Consider the following 15,711-nt stretch of genomic DNA (forward strand, 5'->3'; position numbering starts at 1 on the left):
TACTTCAAGACAGACCCAAGAAAACCATCAATAGAACACCACTTGTCATCACCTACAACCCCCAACTTAAACCTGTCCAACACATTATCAATAAACTACAGCCTATACTGGAACAGGATACCATACTCCAAGAGGCTCTGGGAGACAGACCCATAGTCTCCTATAGACAACCACCTAACCTCAAGATGATTCTTACCAACAACCACAGGACATACCACACTAATACCAACCCTGGTACCTTCCCTTGCAACAAACCCCATTGCCAGCTTTGTCCACATATTTATTCTGCTGATACCATTATTGGACCTAACCAAGTGAGTTATAAGATCAAGAACACATATTCCTGCGCATCCAGAAATATAATCTATGCTATCATGTGCCGAAAGTGTCCGTCTGCTATGTACATTGGACAAACATCTCAGACACTTCGCCAAAGGATTAATGCCCACAAAACAGATATCAGACAAGATCACAAAGAAAAAACAGTTTCTTGCCATTTTAACCAGAAAGGACACTCTCTCAATGACTTAACCACCTGCATTCTGCTACAAAGTCCTTTTACATCTGCACTTGAAAGGGAATCCTCTGAACTGTCATTCATGTTAAAATTCGACACTCTCCAAAGAGGATTGAACAAACACTTGAACTATCTTACACATTATCAAGATAGCTTTCCCAATTATCACCTCTAATACCATTAACTCACAAACATCCCACTCTCCCCACCTCTAATATCGTCAATTCACAGACACTTACCTTCCTTCCTCCCCCCTCCCCTGCATCTCCCTCCTGTTCTGAAATGTGATTTGTCCTTTGCATATGCGTTCATTTTTTTAATCGGATCCTTTGGTATATATGGTTGTGACTATTTTCTTCCACTATTTGATCTGAGGAAGTGGGTCTGGCCCACGAAAGCTCATCATCTAATAAACCATCTTGTTAGTCTTTAAAGTGCTACATTGTCCTGCATTTTGCTATCTGTGTTGAGTCTTACATACAGTAATGCACGAAACTCTGGGTATCTAAAAGACTGCAATAATCCTGATGCAGGCAGAACATGGGATCTGAAGAACACTAGGTATTTTAAACACAATGGGTTAGATTTGCAAGACACCTCAAGCAGCCAAAAACATTTTAAACATATATTTGCTCTGCTGTACAGCAGCATAATAGAGCCCTTGCTATGCTTTAAGCAATGCTAGTTATATAACAGGACTTGCTGCAGAACTGCTTCCTTTTCGGTGTTATTTCTTAAAAAATAAACAAATGAAAGAAAAACTGCCCCAAAACAAAAACAAAACAAAATCCTAGTCCTGACAAGAAATAAAAGTTATGCTACTTTTGACAGATTTCAAACCTTGAGGATGGAGAATGAAAATAAAATGAATATTCTTCTATATGACTCTGAACCTACCTTCATTTCAGTAAAGGCCAAACCACACACAGAATAAATGTTACATTATATGTAGCAAGAGAACAGTCAATTATATAAGGCCTTTGAATGACAGGGTCCTGCCACTTCAGACTTATACAAGTCCCATTCAACCAACTGTCTCCCAGGAAAATGGCCACAGAGGGTGTGTCTACACAGCAGTGTTATTTTGGAATAAGAAGAAGTTACTCACCCTGTGAAGTAACGATTGTTCTTCGAGATGTGCCCCATGGTGCACCACACTAGGTATCAGGTCCTGTCCCGGCGCTGCGGCTTGAAGATTTCTCATAGCTGTGCTATGCCAGCTCGCGCATGCGTGCTTCCCCAGCAAGGCGTTTGCGCCTTTGATCAGCCGCGCGCAAGCCGACAACCATTAGTTCTTCTCACCTGCTCATCTGAAAGAAACAAACAATTCCGGAGCGGGGAGGAAGGGCGGGTCATGGAGCACCCACGGGGCACATCTCGAAGAACAATCGTTACTTCACAGGGTGAGTAACTTCTTCTTCTTCTTCGAGTGGCCCCATGGGTGCTTCACTCTAGGTGACTCTGGAGCAGTATCTAGGACAGAGTTAGAGCGCTCCGGAATCAAGACTACCAGCATGATTAAGTGCTGTTGTAGCCACATTGTCCGTCAAAATCCTGGTAGTTGTATTCCGAATCTGCGACCGAAAATGCTTGCAAGCATGGCGTACCGCTCTCAACTCGAGGACATTGATATGTAATAGCATTACCTGTGTCGACCATCGTCCCTGGACTGTGCAACTGTCCATGTGAGCTCCCCAACCCGTTAGGGAAGCATCTGTTATCTGTTTTGTAGGTTGTGGGCGATGAAACGGGATGCCCACAAGAAGATTGGCCAGGTTGACCCACCACTGTAGGGACTCCCGGACATACTGCGGCACCACTATTGGCCTATGAACACTGTGCTTCACTGGAACATAAACAGTGGCCAGGCAGTGTTGGAGGCAACGAAAATGTAACCTTGTGTTGTGTACTACAACGGTAGCAGCAGCCATATGCCCCATCAACTGTAGACAGACGCACGTGGGAATTGTCGGAGCGTGTACTACAGTGTGCGCCAGATCTTTGATCGCCATAAAACATTCTGTTGGTAAGTATGCTTGTGCCATGGTGGAATCGAGTCGAGCGCCTATTAAAGATGAGGTTGTGGGATGGAACTAGTGATGACTTCTTCACATTTATGAAGGCCCAGAGCAGCAAATGTGTTGGACACTGTTCAAACCATATGACATATTTCTGAATACGTCGTGCCTCAGAAGAGGCAATCGTCCAAATAGGGGAAGATTGTCACTCCCAATCTGCGCAGATGGGCCGCAACCACTGCCAACGTTTTGGTGAAAACCCTGGGAGCACATGCCAGATCGAAGGGCAGGACTTTGTATTGATAGTGCTCGTTCCCCAATTGAAAATGGAGGAAACGTCTGTGAGCCATGTGGAAATAAGCGTCTTGTAAGTCGAGGACTGCAAGCCAATCCCCTTTGTTCAACGACGGAATGATAGTTGTTAAGGTTACCATCTTGAAACGAAACATCCAAAGGTGCCGATTTAGCTTTCAAAGGTCTAGAATGGGTCTCCAGCCTCCCGACTTTTTTGGTGTGAGAAAATATCGGGAATAAAAGTCTTTTCCCTAGAACTGCTTGGGAACTCTCTCTATTGCCCCAATGGCGAGCAAATGTTGAACTTCCTGTTGCAGCAGTTGCTCATGAGAGTGGTCCCTGAAAAGGGACGGGGCAGGGGGATTGGTAGGGGGAATAGAGAGAAAGGGAGTGGAGAAGCTGGACTGCACTACTTCTAGTACCCATCTGTCCGTGATGATGTCGGACCAACGATGGTAAAATGACCGTAGGCGCTGACGGAAAAGATGGATAGTCTCATCTTCCATGTTGATTGGAGGTAGCTGGCTTGTATCCTCGACAGACAAGTCAAATTTGATGCTTAGTTGACGATTGATAGGTTGAACGGCCCCGTTGGGGTCGTTTGCACTGAGGACATTGTCTAGGGCGTTGATTGTCAAAGGGACATGATTGTTGTCTGGAGAAATTAAAATCATATCTTCGTTGATAAGGAAAATAACATCTACGTTTGAAGGAGGGAGTGTACATCCCAAGTATATGTAGAGTGGTGCGTGAATCTTTTCCCGAGTAGAGGACTTCGTCGCTGTTCGCTGCAAAAAGCTTAAGCTTGTCAAACGGTAGGTCCTCAACTTTGCTTTGCATCTCCTTTGGGGCTCCTGCAGATGACAGCCATGATGATCTCCTCATGGCAATACCTGTGGCAGTAGCTCTAGCCGCTGTGTCAGCCATGTCCATGGCTATCTGCAGTGCCATACTACATGATGCGTACCCTTCTTGGACTACTGCCTTCAAGAGTGGCTTCTTGTTGTCCGGGAGATGATTAAGTAACTCAGCTAATTTGGAATAATTATCAAAATTATGGTTGTATAGATAGGCCGAATAATTCGCAATGCGCAGTAGAAGTGTGGCTGAGGAGCAGACATTCCTACCAAAAATGTCCAATTTTTTATTGTCCTTGTCCTTGTACTGTGGCGCTTTAGCCCTACGTTGTGCTGCATCCACTACTAACGAGTTACGCTAAGGATGACTGAACAAGACGTCCAATCCTTTCACCGATACAAAATACTTTGTCGGCCTTTTTTACTCATAGGTGTAACCGATGTTGGGGTCTGCCATATCTCATGCACCACTTCCATGATCGCATTATCAATAGGTAAGGCGATCTTTGCACGTTGTTGTGGACAGAGGTTTTTCAAGAGACGGTGCTTTTTAACCGGAACATCCATTAGCTGTATTTCCTGTGTGCCCGCCACACGTTTAAACAGGTCTTGAAATTGTTTCAGATCATCCGGCGGAGAGACATCAGCTGGAAATATCGCCTCATCCGGAGATGATGAGGAGCAGTCTGCTGGAGAAGTTTCTGGTTTGGGGTCTTCAACATCAGACAACTGCCCCTCTTCAGGCACGGACTGGTCTAGTTGGATCGTTGGACTCTTAGATGGAGAAGGTGAGTCTAGGTGCTGTGACTGATGAGGTAAGTATTTTGCACTCGATGGTTGACAAATGCAGGAGGATCCCCTACGGGAGGATGATGTACGATCACAGCGGGGAGGATCATCATATAGTCTATGGTAGCTATCATAGCGCTCAAAACACAATGGGGAGGAGTGGCGTGACGAACGTGCACTACCATGCTGGATATAATAGACGCAGCTTGGGGAGTATCTATCAGACTCATATCTTGAGGATCGACTGGGTGAGCGGGACCGACGTGTTTCTAGATACACAGCATCCCTATAATTACGCTGTCCATACTTGACCCGTGTAGGAGAAGCACTATAGTCACGATAGCGAGCGTACCTTCGCGGTGAAAAATCTGGAGACAGGGATCTGTTTCTATAATGAGTCTTTGATAATGCCTTCCTATGTAGGGAGGTGTCTTCCGCCCTCACAGCCACAGGAGAGCCAGGCACCGAATGGCAGTGGAGCAGTGCTGGGGAAAGCAGCTGTTGCTGCGTTGATGCTGGTGCTGGCAGAATGCCCGGTGCCGGAGTCAGCAGTGGTGCCGGGGCTGAGGCATCAAGACCTTCTGCCTCGGAGCCTGGTGCCAGAGGAGACAGTGCCGTCATAAGTGGGGCTGGTGAGGCAGGCGCTGTTATAGCCGGTGCTGCTGAAGCCAGTGCAGAGCGGCTGGTGAATTGTGGCACCGGCGTCAATTTCACAGAACGCACAGCTGAGGCCAGTGCAGACTTGCCGGCTAGCTGCGGCACCGCTCCTGATCTCGGTGGTGGAGGCTCTCTCATGGCCGCCCCAGCAGATTGTCCAGACCCCCCGGGGGTCATTTTGGATGCCCCTGAAGCCATTGCAGCTGCTGAAGGGAGGGATCGCGCTGGGGACGGCTTCGATCACTTTGAGCCGGCTGGTCCCAGGGAAGCCGCCCTATGTTTTTGTTCGGGGGCTTTTGTGGCTGCGGGAGGGATCGAGTCAGGCTGCAACACCTTCCCGAACATCAGCATGCGGATTTTCATCTCCCGCTCCCTCCAGGCTCCCGATGTTAATTTTCTACAATGGGTGCACTTCTCGGGGACATGAGCTTCCCCCAGACACCTAATGCAGGTGTCATGGCATGCCAAACACTTTTTAAAACCAGTTGATCCAGGCATTTTCAGAATGAGTACAGAATAAATGCCTGTATAAGCCCCATGTGAAGCCTTGGCAATTTCACTTTTAGTGCTTTGCGCAGCACTTTAAGAGAAGCGGCTTGAGGAAAAAAACTTTTTTTTTTTTTTAAACTCTCTTATGAACAGGAGAACAAACTAACAGGAACATGACTAATACTAACAAATTTAACTATTTACAGATGCAAAAACTGACTGAAAACATTCTAAAGACAAAATACTCAGGGAGCTCAGACCGTGACCTGAGACGGTTGAGAGGAACTGACGGTTGTCGGCTCGCACGCGGCTGATCAAAGGGGCGAACGCCTCACTGGGGAAGCACGCATGCACGAGCCGGCGAAGTACGGCTATGAGAAATCTCTGAGCTGCGGCGCCGGGACGGGACCTGACACCTAGAGCGGAGCACCCACGGGGCCATTTGAAGAAGAAGTGACATAATTCTGAAATAATACAGCCCGTGTCTACACTACAAGCAGTTATTTTGACAATGTCGAAATAATGGTGAGCTGGAAGACTTCTTACTCCAACTCCTGTATGAGGAGTAAGGGAAGTCAGACGAAGAGTGCTCTTTCTTGGACTTCCTGCTGTGTAGACAGTGTCAAAAGCCAAAATAAAGCTACGCAATTGATGTAGCTCAAGTTGCATAGCTTATTTCTGGTTTAGCCCTGCTATCTAGACATGCCCAGAGAATTTTCCCCAAAGATCTTGATAGCCATTACATGCCACATGTAGTATCTTCTTTTACTGCTATATTTATAAACTGTACACTTTATTAATGGAAGAAAACAAACAAAACCGCTTTTTGGATTATTTGGAAATTGTTATAAACTTTAGCACAATGACAGATCTGCCTATGAAATTAGGATATAGAAAATGTATCTTCCTCTTTAACATAACAAGTGGCCTTAGAACATTTATTATTTCTCATACAAAGTGGGAAAATAAGATAATAATGCATGAACTTTTGAAATGCTAGAAGGACTATTTCATAGATGAGTTTGCCAATCTAATTAATCAGAAGAAGTGAAAATACATTTGTGAAAAGGACAGGAGTAGATGGAATCACAGGTGATCTGTTGCCAGAGTCTGCCATAAAGGGAGATACTACAGGTTGGAACTTCCTGATCTGGCATCCTCAGGACCTGACCAATCCCAAATGAGGGAGTTTGCCAGACCAGGGGAGGTCAATTCTGGATGCTCCGCTGATGGAACTTAGGCTGTCATGGGGTCTGTCAGCAGACCTGGCTGGACTCCCCTTCCAGGCCACCAGGCTCCACTGCGAATCTGGCCACCAGCCCTGGGCTACCAGGCTCCCTGCCCCAGGGCTGCCAACCTGGGCTCCCTGCTCCCAATCACTGGACTCCCAACTGCTGGGGCTCTCTGGTTCAGAACATGGATATTGCCGGACCACAGTCCTGGACCAGAGAGGTTCAACCTGTACCTACATTGTGGAATTACCTTGGGAAAAATGGAAAGTAATTCTGTAGATCAGTAAACCCCATTTACCACTGCATAGGATTGGAGGCGCTGTATATCACAAATAACTTCACTTATCTGTACTGAAATAGCACGGCAATTTTGGAATCTTAACAGCTGCCATTTCCCAATAAGCAGTATAAAATACAATTTGTGGCAATTCAGAGGATGAAAGTTTCCTAACTTACCCATTGGTTCCAAAGACTGTAGTTTATTGGATGAAGGTGCATGGAACATCTCTGGGATTTTATCCCATGTGGTATTCTGAAGTCTGTTTGTTGTTGAGCTGGTCATTTTCTGCACAGATTGAGAATTGACTTCACTATCCTCTCCGTTATAATTTAAATCTACACAAATGGATGTGTCTGGAGTGTCAGCAGGTTTTTCTTTACCTTCAGTTGGCTCCTGAAACACACAAATGGGGTTAACACAAGCATTGGGAGAAGTCTACTAGTTTCCCAGTTAAGTGTCAAATGATTTTCGCATTAAGAATTAGAATCCACAAAATTAAGAAATTGCTAACCATACGTTTGAACTACATGAGCCACATGTCAGCCACTTGTTGAGGTCCTTGTGAAATATAAGGCACTTCAGAAGCTGAGTTGCATGGAATTCCAGGTGTTCTGGGAGTAAAACTGCAATGTGATGCAATGGCTGGAAATATGTAACCAGATATGGGAAGGCCTATGCAAGTACTGTATATAGAGAAGGTACAGTCTTGGGGAAGCATAACCTAGGCACACTGAAGACCCAAGGGTTGCAAAGAGGAGCCAAAAAATGAATAAAGTGAGAAATGCTGGACATTATGCCAGAAATATTTTGAGAGGAACTGTGACTATTATTTGTGAAGAACAGGAAGACAGGTTTCATCTCTGGTTTGAATTAGAGAGACAGAAGAACTATAGTATAGGTAGAGTACTTACAATCCTTTTTTTGCACCTAACACAAATCACAGAGATATTACTTGCCAAGGAAATCTTTATAGCTCACTGAACAATTGCAGCATAGCATTCTGCTCATCAAAATAACTTAGTAAACCACATTTCCAACACTGTTTTGAGCTCCTAGCTATAGCAACACAGTACAGAACATGAGCGTGAAATAATTGGTAAGACTTCTAGGAAAGGTTCCTGCTGTACAATTTTTCAGAGTAACAAGACACTGCTGAAGTCAGCACAGATTGCTTTGGAAGGATACTGACTGAAGGGGTTTGACAGATGCGGATAACAAGGGAGTTGTCATCCAATTTACAATAATGTTAATAGACTATGAAAAAATGAATTGTTAAATAAATTCCAGTGGCATGGAGACAGGTTATTCAGCAATAGGTTAAGATGCATTTTTGTGTCCCTAATATTAGTGGCATGAAAAACAAAAGGATAAAACACTTTCCATTAGTTTAACCAAACAAGGACACTTGCAAATATTTTTATTTAAATAATTTAATACTGAAAAATTTAAGAAATAAAATTTCTTAGTAACAGTTCTTAAACAGTACTTTTTGCTAAAGCTTTATATGTTTGTTTTTAAATTTTATTTCTTTTAAGTAAATATTCATGTGTGACCATTAAAAGAGTGTTTGCGTTTATCCTTAATGAAGAGTTCTTAAAAATAAATTCTAACAAAGAATAATCTGTACTAAATTATAAAAATCAGAGAGATTGGGATTGCTAGCTATCCAGGGCCCCGATTCTGCAAAGTTTATTATGATTATGCATATTCTTAAATGATTACGTAACAGAGAATAATTCAGACCACGCAGGACTTCTAATAACTAGCCACTTAAACGTTGGTAACATTGGTAATTCTATACAATTACTAAAAATTACAACAAATTTTAATACCCGTAGGCAAATCTTACCGCATTTCTATTTGAGGGTTTTGTATGTGTGTGTCTTTTGTTAATACTATAAAATATAAAAATGCTGACACTGTTCCATACACACCATTGTGAGCGGAGTCAATGGAGCTGTGCTGAACCACAACAAAATAAGTCCTAAAGAGTCTTAAATTATGGTGGTCAGTTGCTGAATTACTTATACATTTAATTCTGTAAAGAAACATGTACTCCCTCAATCATAGAATCATAGAATGCTAGGACTAGAAGGGACCTCGAGAGGTCATCGAGTCCAGTCCCCTGCCTTCATGGCAGGACCAAATACTGTCTAGACCATCCCTGATAGACATTTATCTAACCTACACTTAAATATTTCCAGAGATGGGGATTCCACAACCTCCCTGGGCAACTATTATACCTTGAGATGACTTACTGGATTTATTTTGGTTTCACAGCGTAAGCAACGGATCATGGCATTGACGTTTGTGATGCAGGTTTTCCAGTCTCTTCCATATTCACTCAGGTCATAATTTGGGAAATGAGTTGCAAGAAATTCTGCAAACAAAATATCAGAAGTCTTTTAAACTAAATGTCAGAATTTCTTTTAAACTATAAAGAAGCACTAAAGAAAGATGTAGTCATATAAGACAACACAATGAGATCAATTTCAAGTGTTTACCGAGGTTGTCAAAGAGTTTTAGATTTTAGTTTACATTAAGGAAATGTACAGTACAGTGAAACCTTTGTTATCCTGCACTCTGTTAACCAGAAAACTTTGTTAACCGACATTGCCCCCAGCTACAATACTGTAACATCTTCAGGCGCACAGGCCTGGTTTACCATGACTGGCTTAACAATTTTTTATTTAAGAAGTACTAATCATCTTTAACTCAAAATAGAAATGAGAGACTAAATGCCTCTCAGTACAAAACTACCAATATTAAAAACCCGAGTTTTACTATTATCATCCATTGGTTTTTCCTAGGTTGATGGGACCCTCAGATAACCGGAATTTAGAGATAACCAGAATGCTCTAATCCCCGAGCGTGCTGGATAACACAGGTTTTACTGTAGATGGATACTTTCTAAATAGGCAGCAGTATACTTCTTCATCACATTACAAATCTGAGATGCATTAGAAAAGCTTCCCTGTATCTGGTAGGGAGCATTTTCAAACACACAAAATCTGGCTATTAATAGAGATGAAAGGACTAGAAATGGGGCTAACATACATCAATCTATTGTTCATATGGCTTACTTGCTGCCAAGACAGAATAAACAACACCTGGGCTGTGTCCAGACTCAGGGGTTTTTTCGGGAAAAGTAGCCTTTTTCCGAAAAAACTTCACCTGCGTCTAGACTGCAGCCGCGTTCTTTCGAAATTAAATCGAAAGAACGCGGCTTTTCTTTCGACGGCGGTAAACCTCATTTCACGAGGAAGAACGCCTTCTTTCGAAAGTGCTTCTTTCGAAAGAAGGCGTTCTTGAATGTAAATAGGGCTTCTTCGAAAGAGAGCATCCAGACTCACTAGGTGCTTTCTTTCGAAAAAGCGGCTTGCTCTTTCGAAAGTTCCGCGTGTAGTCTAGACGCTCTCTTTCGAAAGAGGCTCTTTCAAAAGTATCTTTCGAAAGAGCCTCTTTCGAAAGAGGCTTGCAGTCTAGACATAGCCCTGATGTGTGAGTCTCTCAGACAAAGAAGTAGTGATAGAAATGTAGCCGTGTTAGTTAGTCTGGTGTAGCTGAAACAAAAAACAGGACTATGTAGCACTTTAAAGTGCTAGTTAGTCTTTAAAGTGCTACATAGTCCTGTTTTTTGTTTCAGAAAAAGAAGTAGTTAGTGTGTGCGTAAGATGCATGCATGTGGATTGGGAGTTGGGAAGGGCATTTCTCAAAATATTGCCACTCTCACCACTTTTCAAACAAGGAAGAAATGGAGAGTTAGGAGAAAAGAATTCTGAAATTTCCATTAATTTGTGTTTTAGGTGTGTTATGGCCTCATGATATAAAATGAATAAGATCAGCTGATTCATGAATGAGACAAGTATGAAATTTAAGAGTAATCAGAGAAACTACCATGAATATTGATAGAGTTTACAATGAACATTTGAGGGAAACTTGAGATAAAAGTTCCCCTCAAATGTTCATTGTAAACTCTTTCAATATTTCAACTAGATAAAAGTTCCCCTCAGAACCCAAAGGAGCAGACTGGAGCAATAGTCACTACTAGGTAATGTAATAGTTACTAGATAAGGACTCTCAAAAAGTAGAAGGACACAATGCAAAGTTCATAATTAAGAATTCAAGAAGACTGCTAAAGAACAAAAGTGAATACTATGTTTTGTAAATTAGCATACCTCTTACTGCAGCAACCTTGTTAGGATCCAACGTTCTGCGCCCTCGTGCACTGACACCCATAATGCTACACAGCAATGTTTCCTTGGGGAACAAGACACGGACAAGGTAGCGTGCTGCATACTTTGGTTTGGTCTTTTGTCGGGCTTTCATCAAATAGTTTCCAAGAACCTTTACATTTCTCTTTGGATCACCAACATACTCTTTGTAAAACAAAAATATTTTAAAGAGATTAACACAAATTTGTTAAAAGGAACTCTTCCCCAAACCAATTTCTCTCTTTACTTTTATGAAACAATAAATTCATATTTCCCAAACTTTCATTATCAAAACTAGGTTTACTATATATAATTACCTGTCTTTGCGCACTTATAGAAGATATAGAAATACCTTCCATTAGTATCTTCTGACTGAATAAGCATTTTTAGTTCACTTATATCAAGCACCCAATCTGATTAAACAATAGTAACAGCATTTTTAAAAAGCATTTAAGTGTGTAGGAGGCAAAATTTTCAGAATGACCTACTATGTACAAATACTTGCATACACATTTTAAAGAAAATCTCTTACAAAGGAATGAAATGCAAGTGTCCATTTTATCAGGTATGTGCAAACAAGAGTTGAGGCACCTTTGAACACTTCACCCATTATTTATATTCAATCACATTCATATTAACTTATTTTTTAAACTCAAAAATCCACCTTTCATACGATTCAGGCTATAAGCACATTATGAAGAGATTTTATATGTGTCATGTGTGCTTGCCTATGGTGAAATAGTTTGTGGAGCTCTTTTTGGTGAGCCACAAAACTAAACATTTTGGAAAAATAAGCACTGGAGGATTTTGGGGTGTCTCTCTTAGGGTGCGTCTACATAGCAGGGCTTAACTTGAAATAAGCTACTCAAATTGAGCTATGTCAATTGTGTCAATTATTTTGAAATCGCTTATTTTGAAATTGGGAGCTACTTCCCTCACTCCTCGTACAATGAAGGATACAGGATTTGGAATAAGAAGCCCTCCAGCTTGACAGTATTTCAACATGATTTCAAAATCACTACCTGCTGTGTAGACGTGGACTGTTATCTCAAAATAACACTGATTATTTTGAAATAATGTTGCTGTGTAGATATACCCTTACAAAACAGTCCACAGAATTAAAACATTTGTGAATCCCTGCTTTATCCCATTCAAGAATTAGCATTCCTTACACACAAAACAATTAAGCTGTTTTCTCAAATGCAGAACATACAGTAAGTTTTGTTCCACACTTCACCTTATGGATGACATATTCTTTATATAATTATCATAAGTATTTAAATATAAAAGAGAATATTTCATTTTCACATGGAAGGGAATTCTTAGATGCAGAGAAATTCTAACATGTTTTACTTCCATTGTAATGGTTGCTGAGATTTTACTGATGCATATTGGCTCACTATTCTGGAGTCCTAGTTGTTCTGTACTGTTGATAGCATGAGAACACAACATGAAAAAAGCTTGTATCAGTAGGATAGTGGAAGAAGGTGACAACCTTAGTGGAATTCTGAAGCATTATATCTGCTGAAACTACGATTTGTTAAAATAACCAAGTTATTCTGCACATCAGACTAACAAGTAATATGTATGACTCAACTGAGTATTTGTATTAGTTTAGTCCATACACTAATTTTTTGAATATTTATCTTCAAGTGTTAAAGTGACTTCCTGGCTTGTGTGCTCACCCAATAGCTTTATTCAGAAAGCTGCAAATATTAATCCACTTTTAAAATGCAAAATGAAAATTAAAATCTGCTCCATTTATTTTGTTAGAGGGGAAAAAAGGAGCACCTTATGCATGCATTTTATTCACTGTAATTTTCCACTCTAATGAGCATACGTGACTTGTAACTCACCAAAACTAGGATTGATAGAGACAGAAGAAGATGGCACTTCTTTACTAATATTTGCACTTCCTGGTGAGGTTGTATAATTCATCATCATGGTGCTTCTCCCCAGATTGGTTTCAGGTGGAGTAGGTATCACTGATGACACCATTGAGGAACCCACTGCTGAAGTTGCTGTATTGGCAGTGCTCTCCACGACTGTGGTTACAAGATTTGGCTGTGGAGGAAGGTCAGGGATCCTGTTAGCCACTGAGTATGAGGGTTGAAGTGAGTGAGTGGAGACGATAGTGGGTAGAGGCGGGCTCTGCCTAAGCACAGGTTGTTGTGATTCATGTTGAAGAGTTTGTTGAACAGGTTTTATTGCCGAATTGGCCTGGAGATGGCTCTTTTGTAGCCTAACCCTCATTGATGTGCTATATCCTCCTTGTCCTGGGGCAGAGATGTGGAGATTTGACTCTCTTTCCATTGGTTTCTGTACTTTAATTTTTCCATGAGAGAAATGATTGGAACTTCTGTATGTAAATCCAACGGGCCTCTGCAAATACAATTGGAAAACAATAATTAAGGTAAATCTGCACAAATCTGTTTTTTTTTTCCTTTGTGAACAAGAGAGGCTGGACCTCAGCCTAAGCATTTGGCATTAACTAAGCCTTTTCAGAAAGATAGCACCAATCTCCTGACTATCAATTTAACTATTGCATACTTTTCCATCTCTACCATCACTGATTTCCACTTGGCGTCCAGACACCAACATAGCATTTTTCTCGAGTGTACATTGTTTTTAAAGTTCTCTCCAATCACCTGTTACCATAACATTCTTTCAAGAGCTAAATAAAAAGGTAATAAGGAACAGGCAGTACGTGTTAGTAGTCAATAATGGGTTTGTTTTTATACAATATTTGCTTAAAAATTGGTCAGCTGGCATGATCCCTAACATGCTAAGCAATAAGTTGATGTATCTGCTGCTGCGTTAAAGGACAAATATTTGATTTTTTACCTTTTATTTTGGTTGGAGTCTTTACAACGTATAATGTAGGCTGAAAAAGAGGTTACTCACCTTCCTATAACTGATGTTCTTCGAGATGAGCATCCTAAGGGGTGCTCCACATTTAAGTGCTGAGTGTTCCAGCGCCTCTCAATGGATTTTTCTTTAGCAGTGCATAGGGGCCATGCATGCGCGGGGGCCTCCGCCGGTGCCATTGTGCATGCGTGGCTCCCCCTCCCTTCAGTTCCTTCTCTATCCAGAATCCAGCAAAGGATGTTTTAGGTCTTATTACTAAGAGTGTCCAAAGTAGAGGGGAGGAAGGGAGGGTAGTGGAGCACCCCCAGGGACGCTCATCTCGAAGAACATCAGTTACAGGAAGGTGAGTAACCTCCTCCTCTTCTTTGAGGGGTGTCTTTGGGGGTGCTCCACATTAGATGACTACAAAGCAATACATTCTATGGAGGTAGGGACTTCGGATCTGGTAAGCATGCCATTTGTAATACAGTGTTTGATAGTTTAGTATTCTGGAGAGGTTCCAAGGAAAGTGCGTAGTGCCTTGCAAAAGTGTTTTCTGATATCCACGTGGCTGCTGCACATATGTCATCCTTGGGAACTTTCCTAAGGTAAGCGATGGAAGTGGCAACCGCTCTTGTGAAGTGTGCTTGGATTGGAATCAGCGGAGGTAAGTTATTTAGTGAATAGCATGTAGCAATGCATTCTGAAATCCAATGTGATAATATCTGTGATGATATTTGTTTTCCCTTGCTGTGATCTGCGATGGAGACAAAGAGTTGTGGAGTCTATCTAAAAGGTTTAGTTGGATGGATATAGAAGGAAAGTGCCCTTCTGACATCTAAAATGTGCTTCTGTGCTTCAAAAGCACTGGCGTGAAGCTTTGGAAAAAAAAAACCACTGGTAAGTATATGGTTTGATTTAGGTGGAAAGAGGAGTGCACCTTAGGTAAGAACATAGGGTGTGGTCGCATGGAGACTTTATCTTTAAAAAAGATGGTAATAGGTAGTTCAGCCATGAGGGCTACCATCTCGCTCACTAAGAGCTGAAGTTATTGCCACCAGGAAAGCAGTCTTTAATGTTAAGTGGTGTAGGGAGCATGTAGCCAGAGGTTCAAATGGTGGCTTTGTGAGTGTTGTTAATACCATGTGCAGGTCCCATGGTTCTCGAGGGACTGCAACGTCTGCGTATAAAGCCTATAGACCTTTTAGAAATCGTTTGGTTATCGGGTGTGCGAATACTGTGGTGTCTTCCAGTGGTGTGTGGAAGGTTATAATCACTGCCAAGTGCACTCTGATGGAGCCGAGAGAAAGTTGTGATTGTTTCAGGTATAGTAAATATTCCAAAATTGCCGGGAGCGGAGCGTCTTGTGGTGATATACTACAGGAGGTCGCCCAGTGAGTGAAACGGGTTCATTTATTAATGTATGTTTTTCTTGTTACAGGAGCCCTGCTTTGTAATAGGATATCACGCACTTGTTGGGATCACGGTAGTTCTATGACCGTGAACCATTGAGGTAC

General features: G+C 41.9%; 1 protein-coding gene across 2 annotated transcripts in view; it reads right to left on the reverse strand.

The window, feature by feature from the left end:
• Nucleotides 1-15,711, reverse strand: part of BEND2 (BEN domain containing 2) — a 49,772-nt gene that overhangs the window by 12,156 nt on the left and 21,905 nt on the right. For both annotated transcript variants that reach the window (XM_075914011.1, XM_006113364.4), the window contains exons 7-10: nucleotides 13,204-13,729; nucleotides 11,312-11,512; nucleotides 9,392-9,513; nucleotides 7,310-7,526 (exon numbers count right to left, since the gene is read on the reverse strand). In XM_075914011.1, coding sequence (XP_075770126.1) covers nucleotides 7,310-7,526; nucleotides 9,392-9,513; nucleotides 11,312-11,512; nucleotides 13,204-13,729 — 1,066 coding nt within the window. The remainder of the gene's footprint in view (nucleotides 1-7,309; nucleotides 7,527-9,391; nucleotides 9,514-11,311; nucleotides 11,513-13,203; nucleotides 13,730-15,711) is intronic.

Source organism: Pelodiscus sinensis, chromosome 1 (genome assembly GCF_049634645.1).
Source record: "Pelodiscus sinensis isolate JC-2024 chromosome 1, ASM4963464v1, whole genome shotgun sequence".
NCBI lineage: Eukaryota > Metazoa > Chordata > Testudines > Trionychidae > Pelodiscus > Pelodiscus sinensis.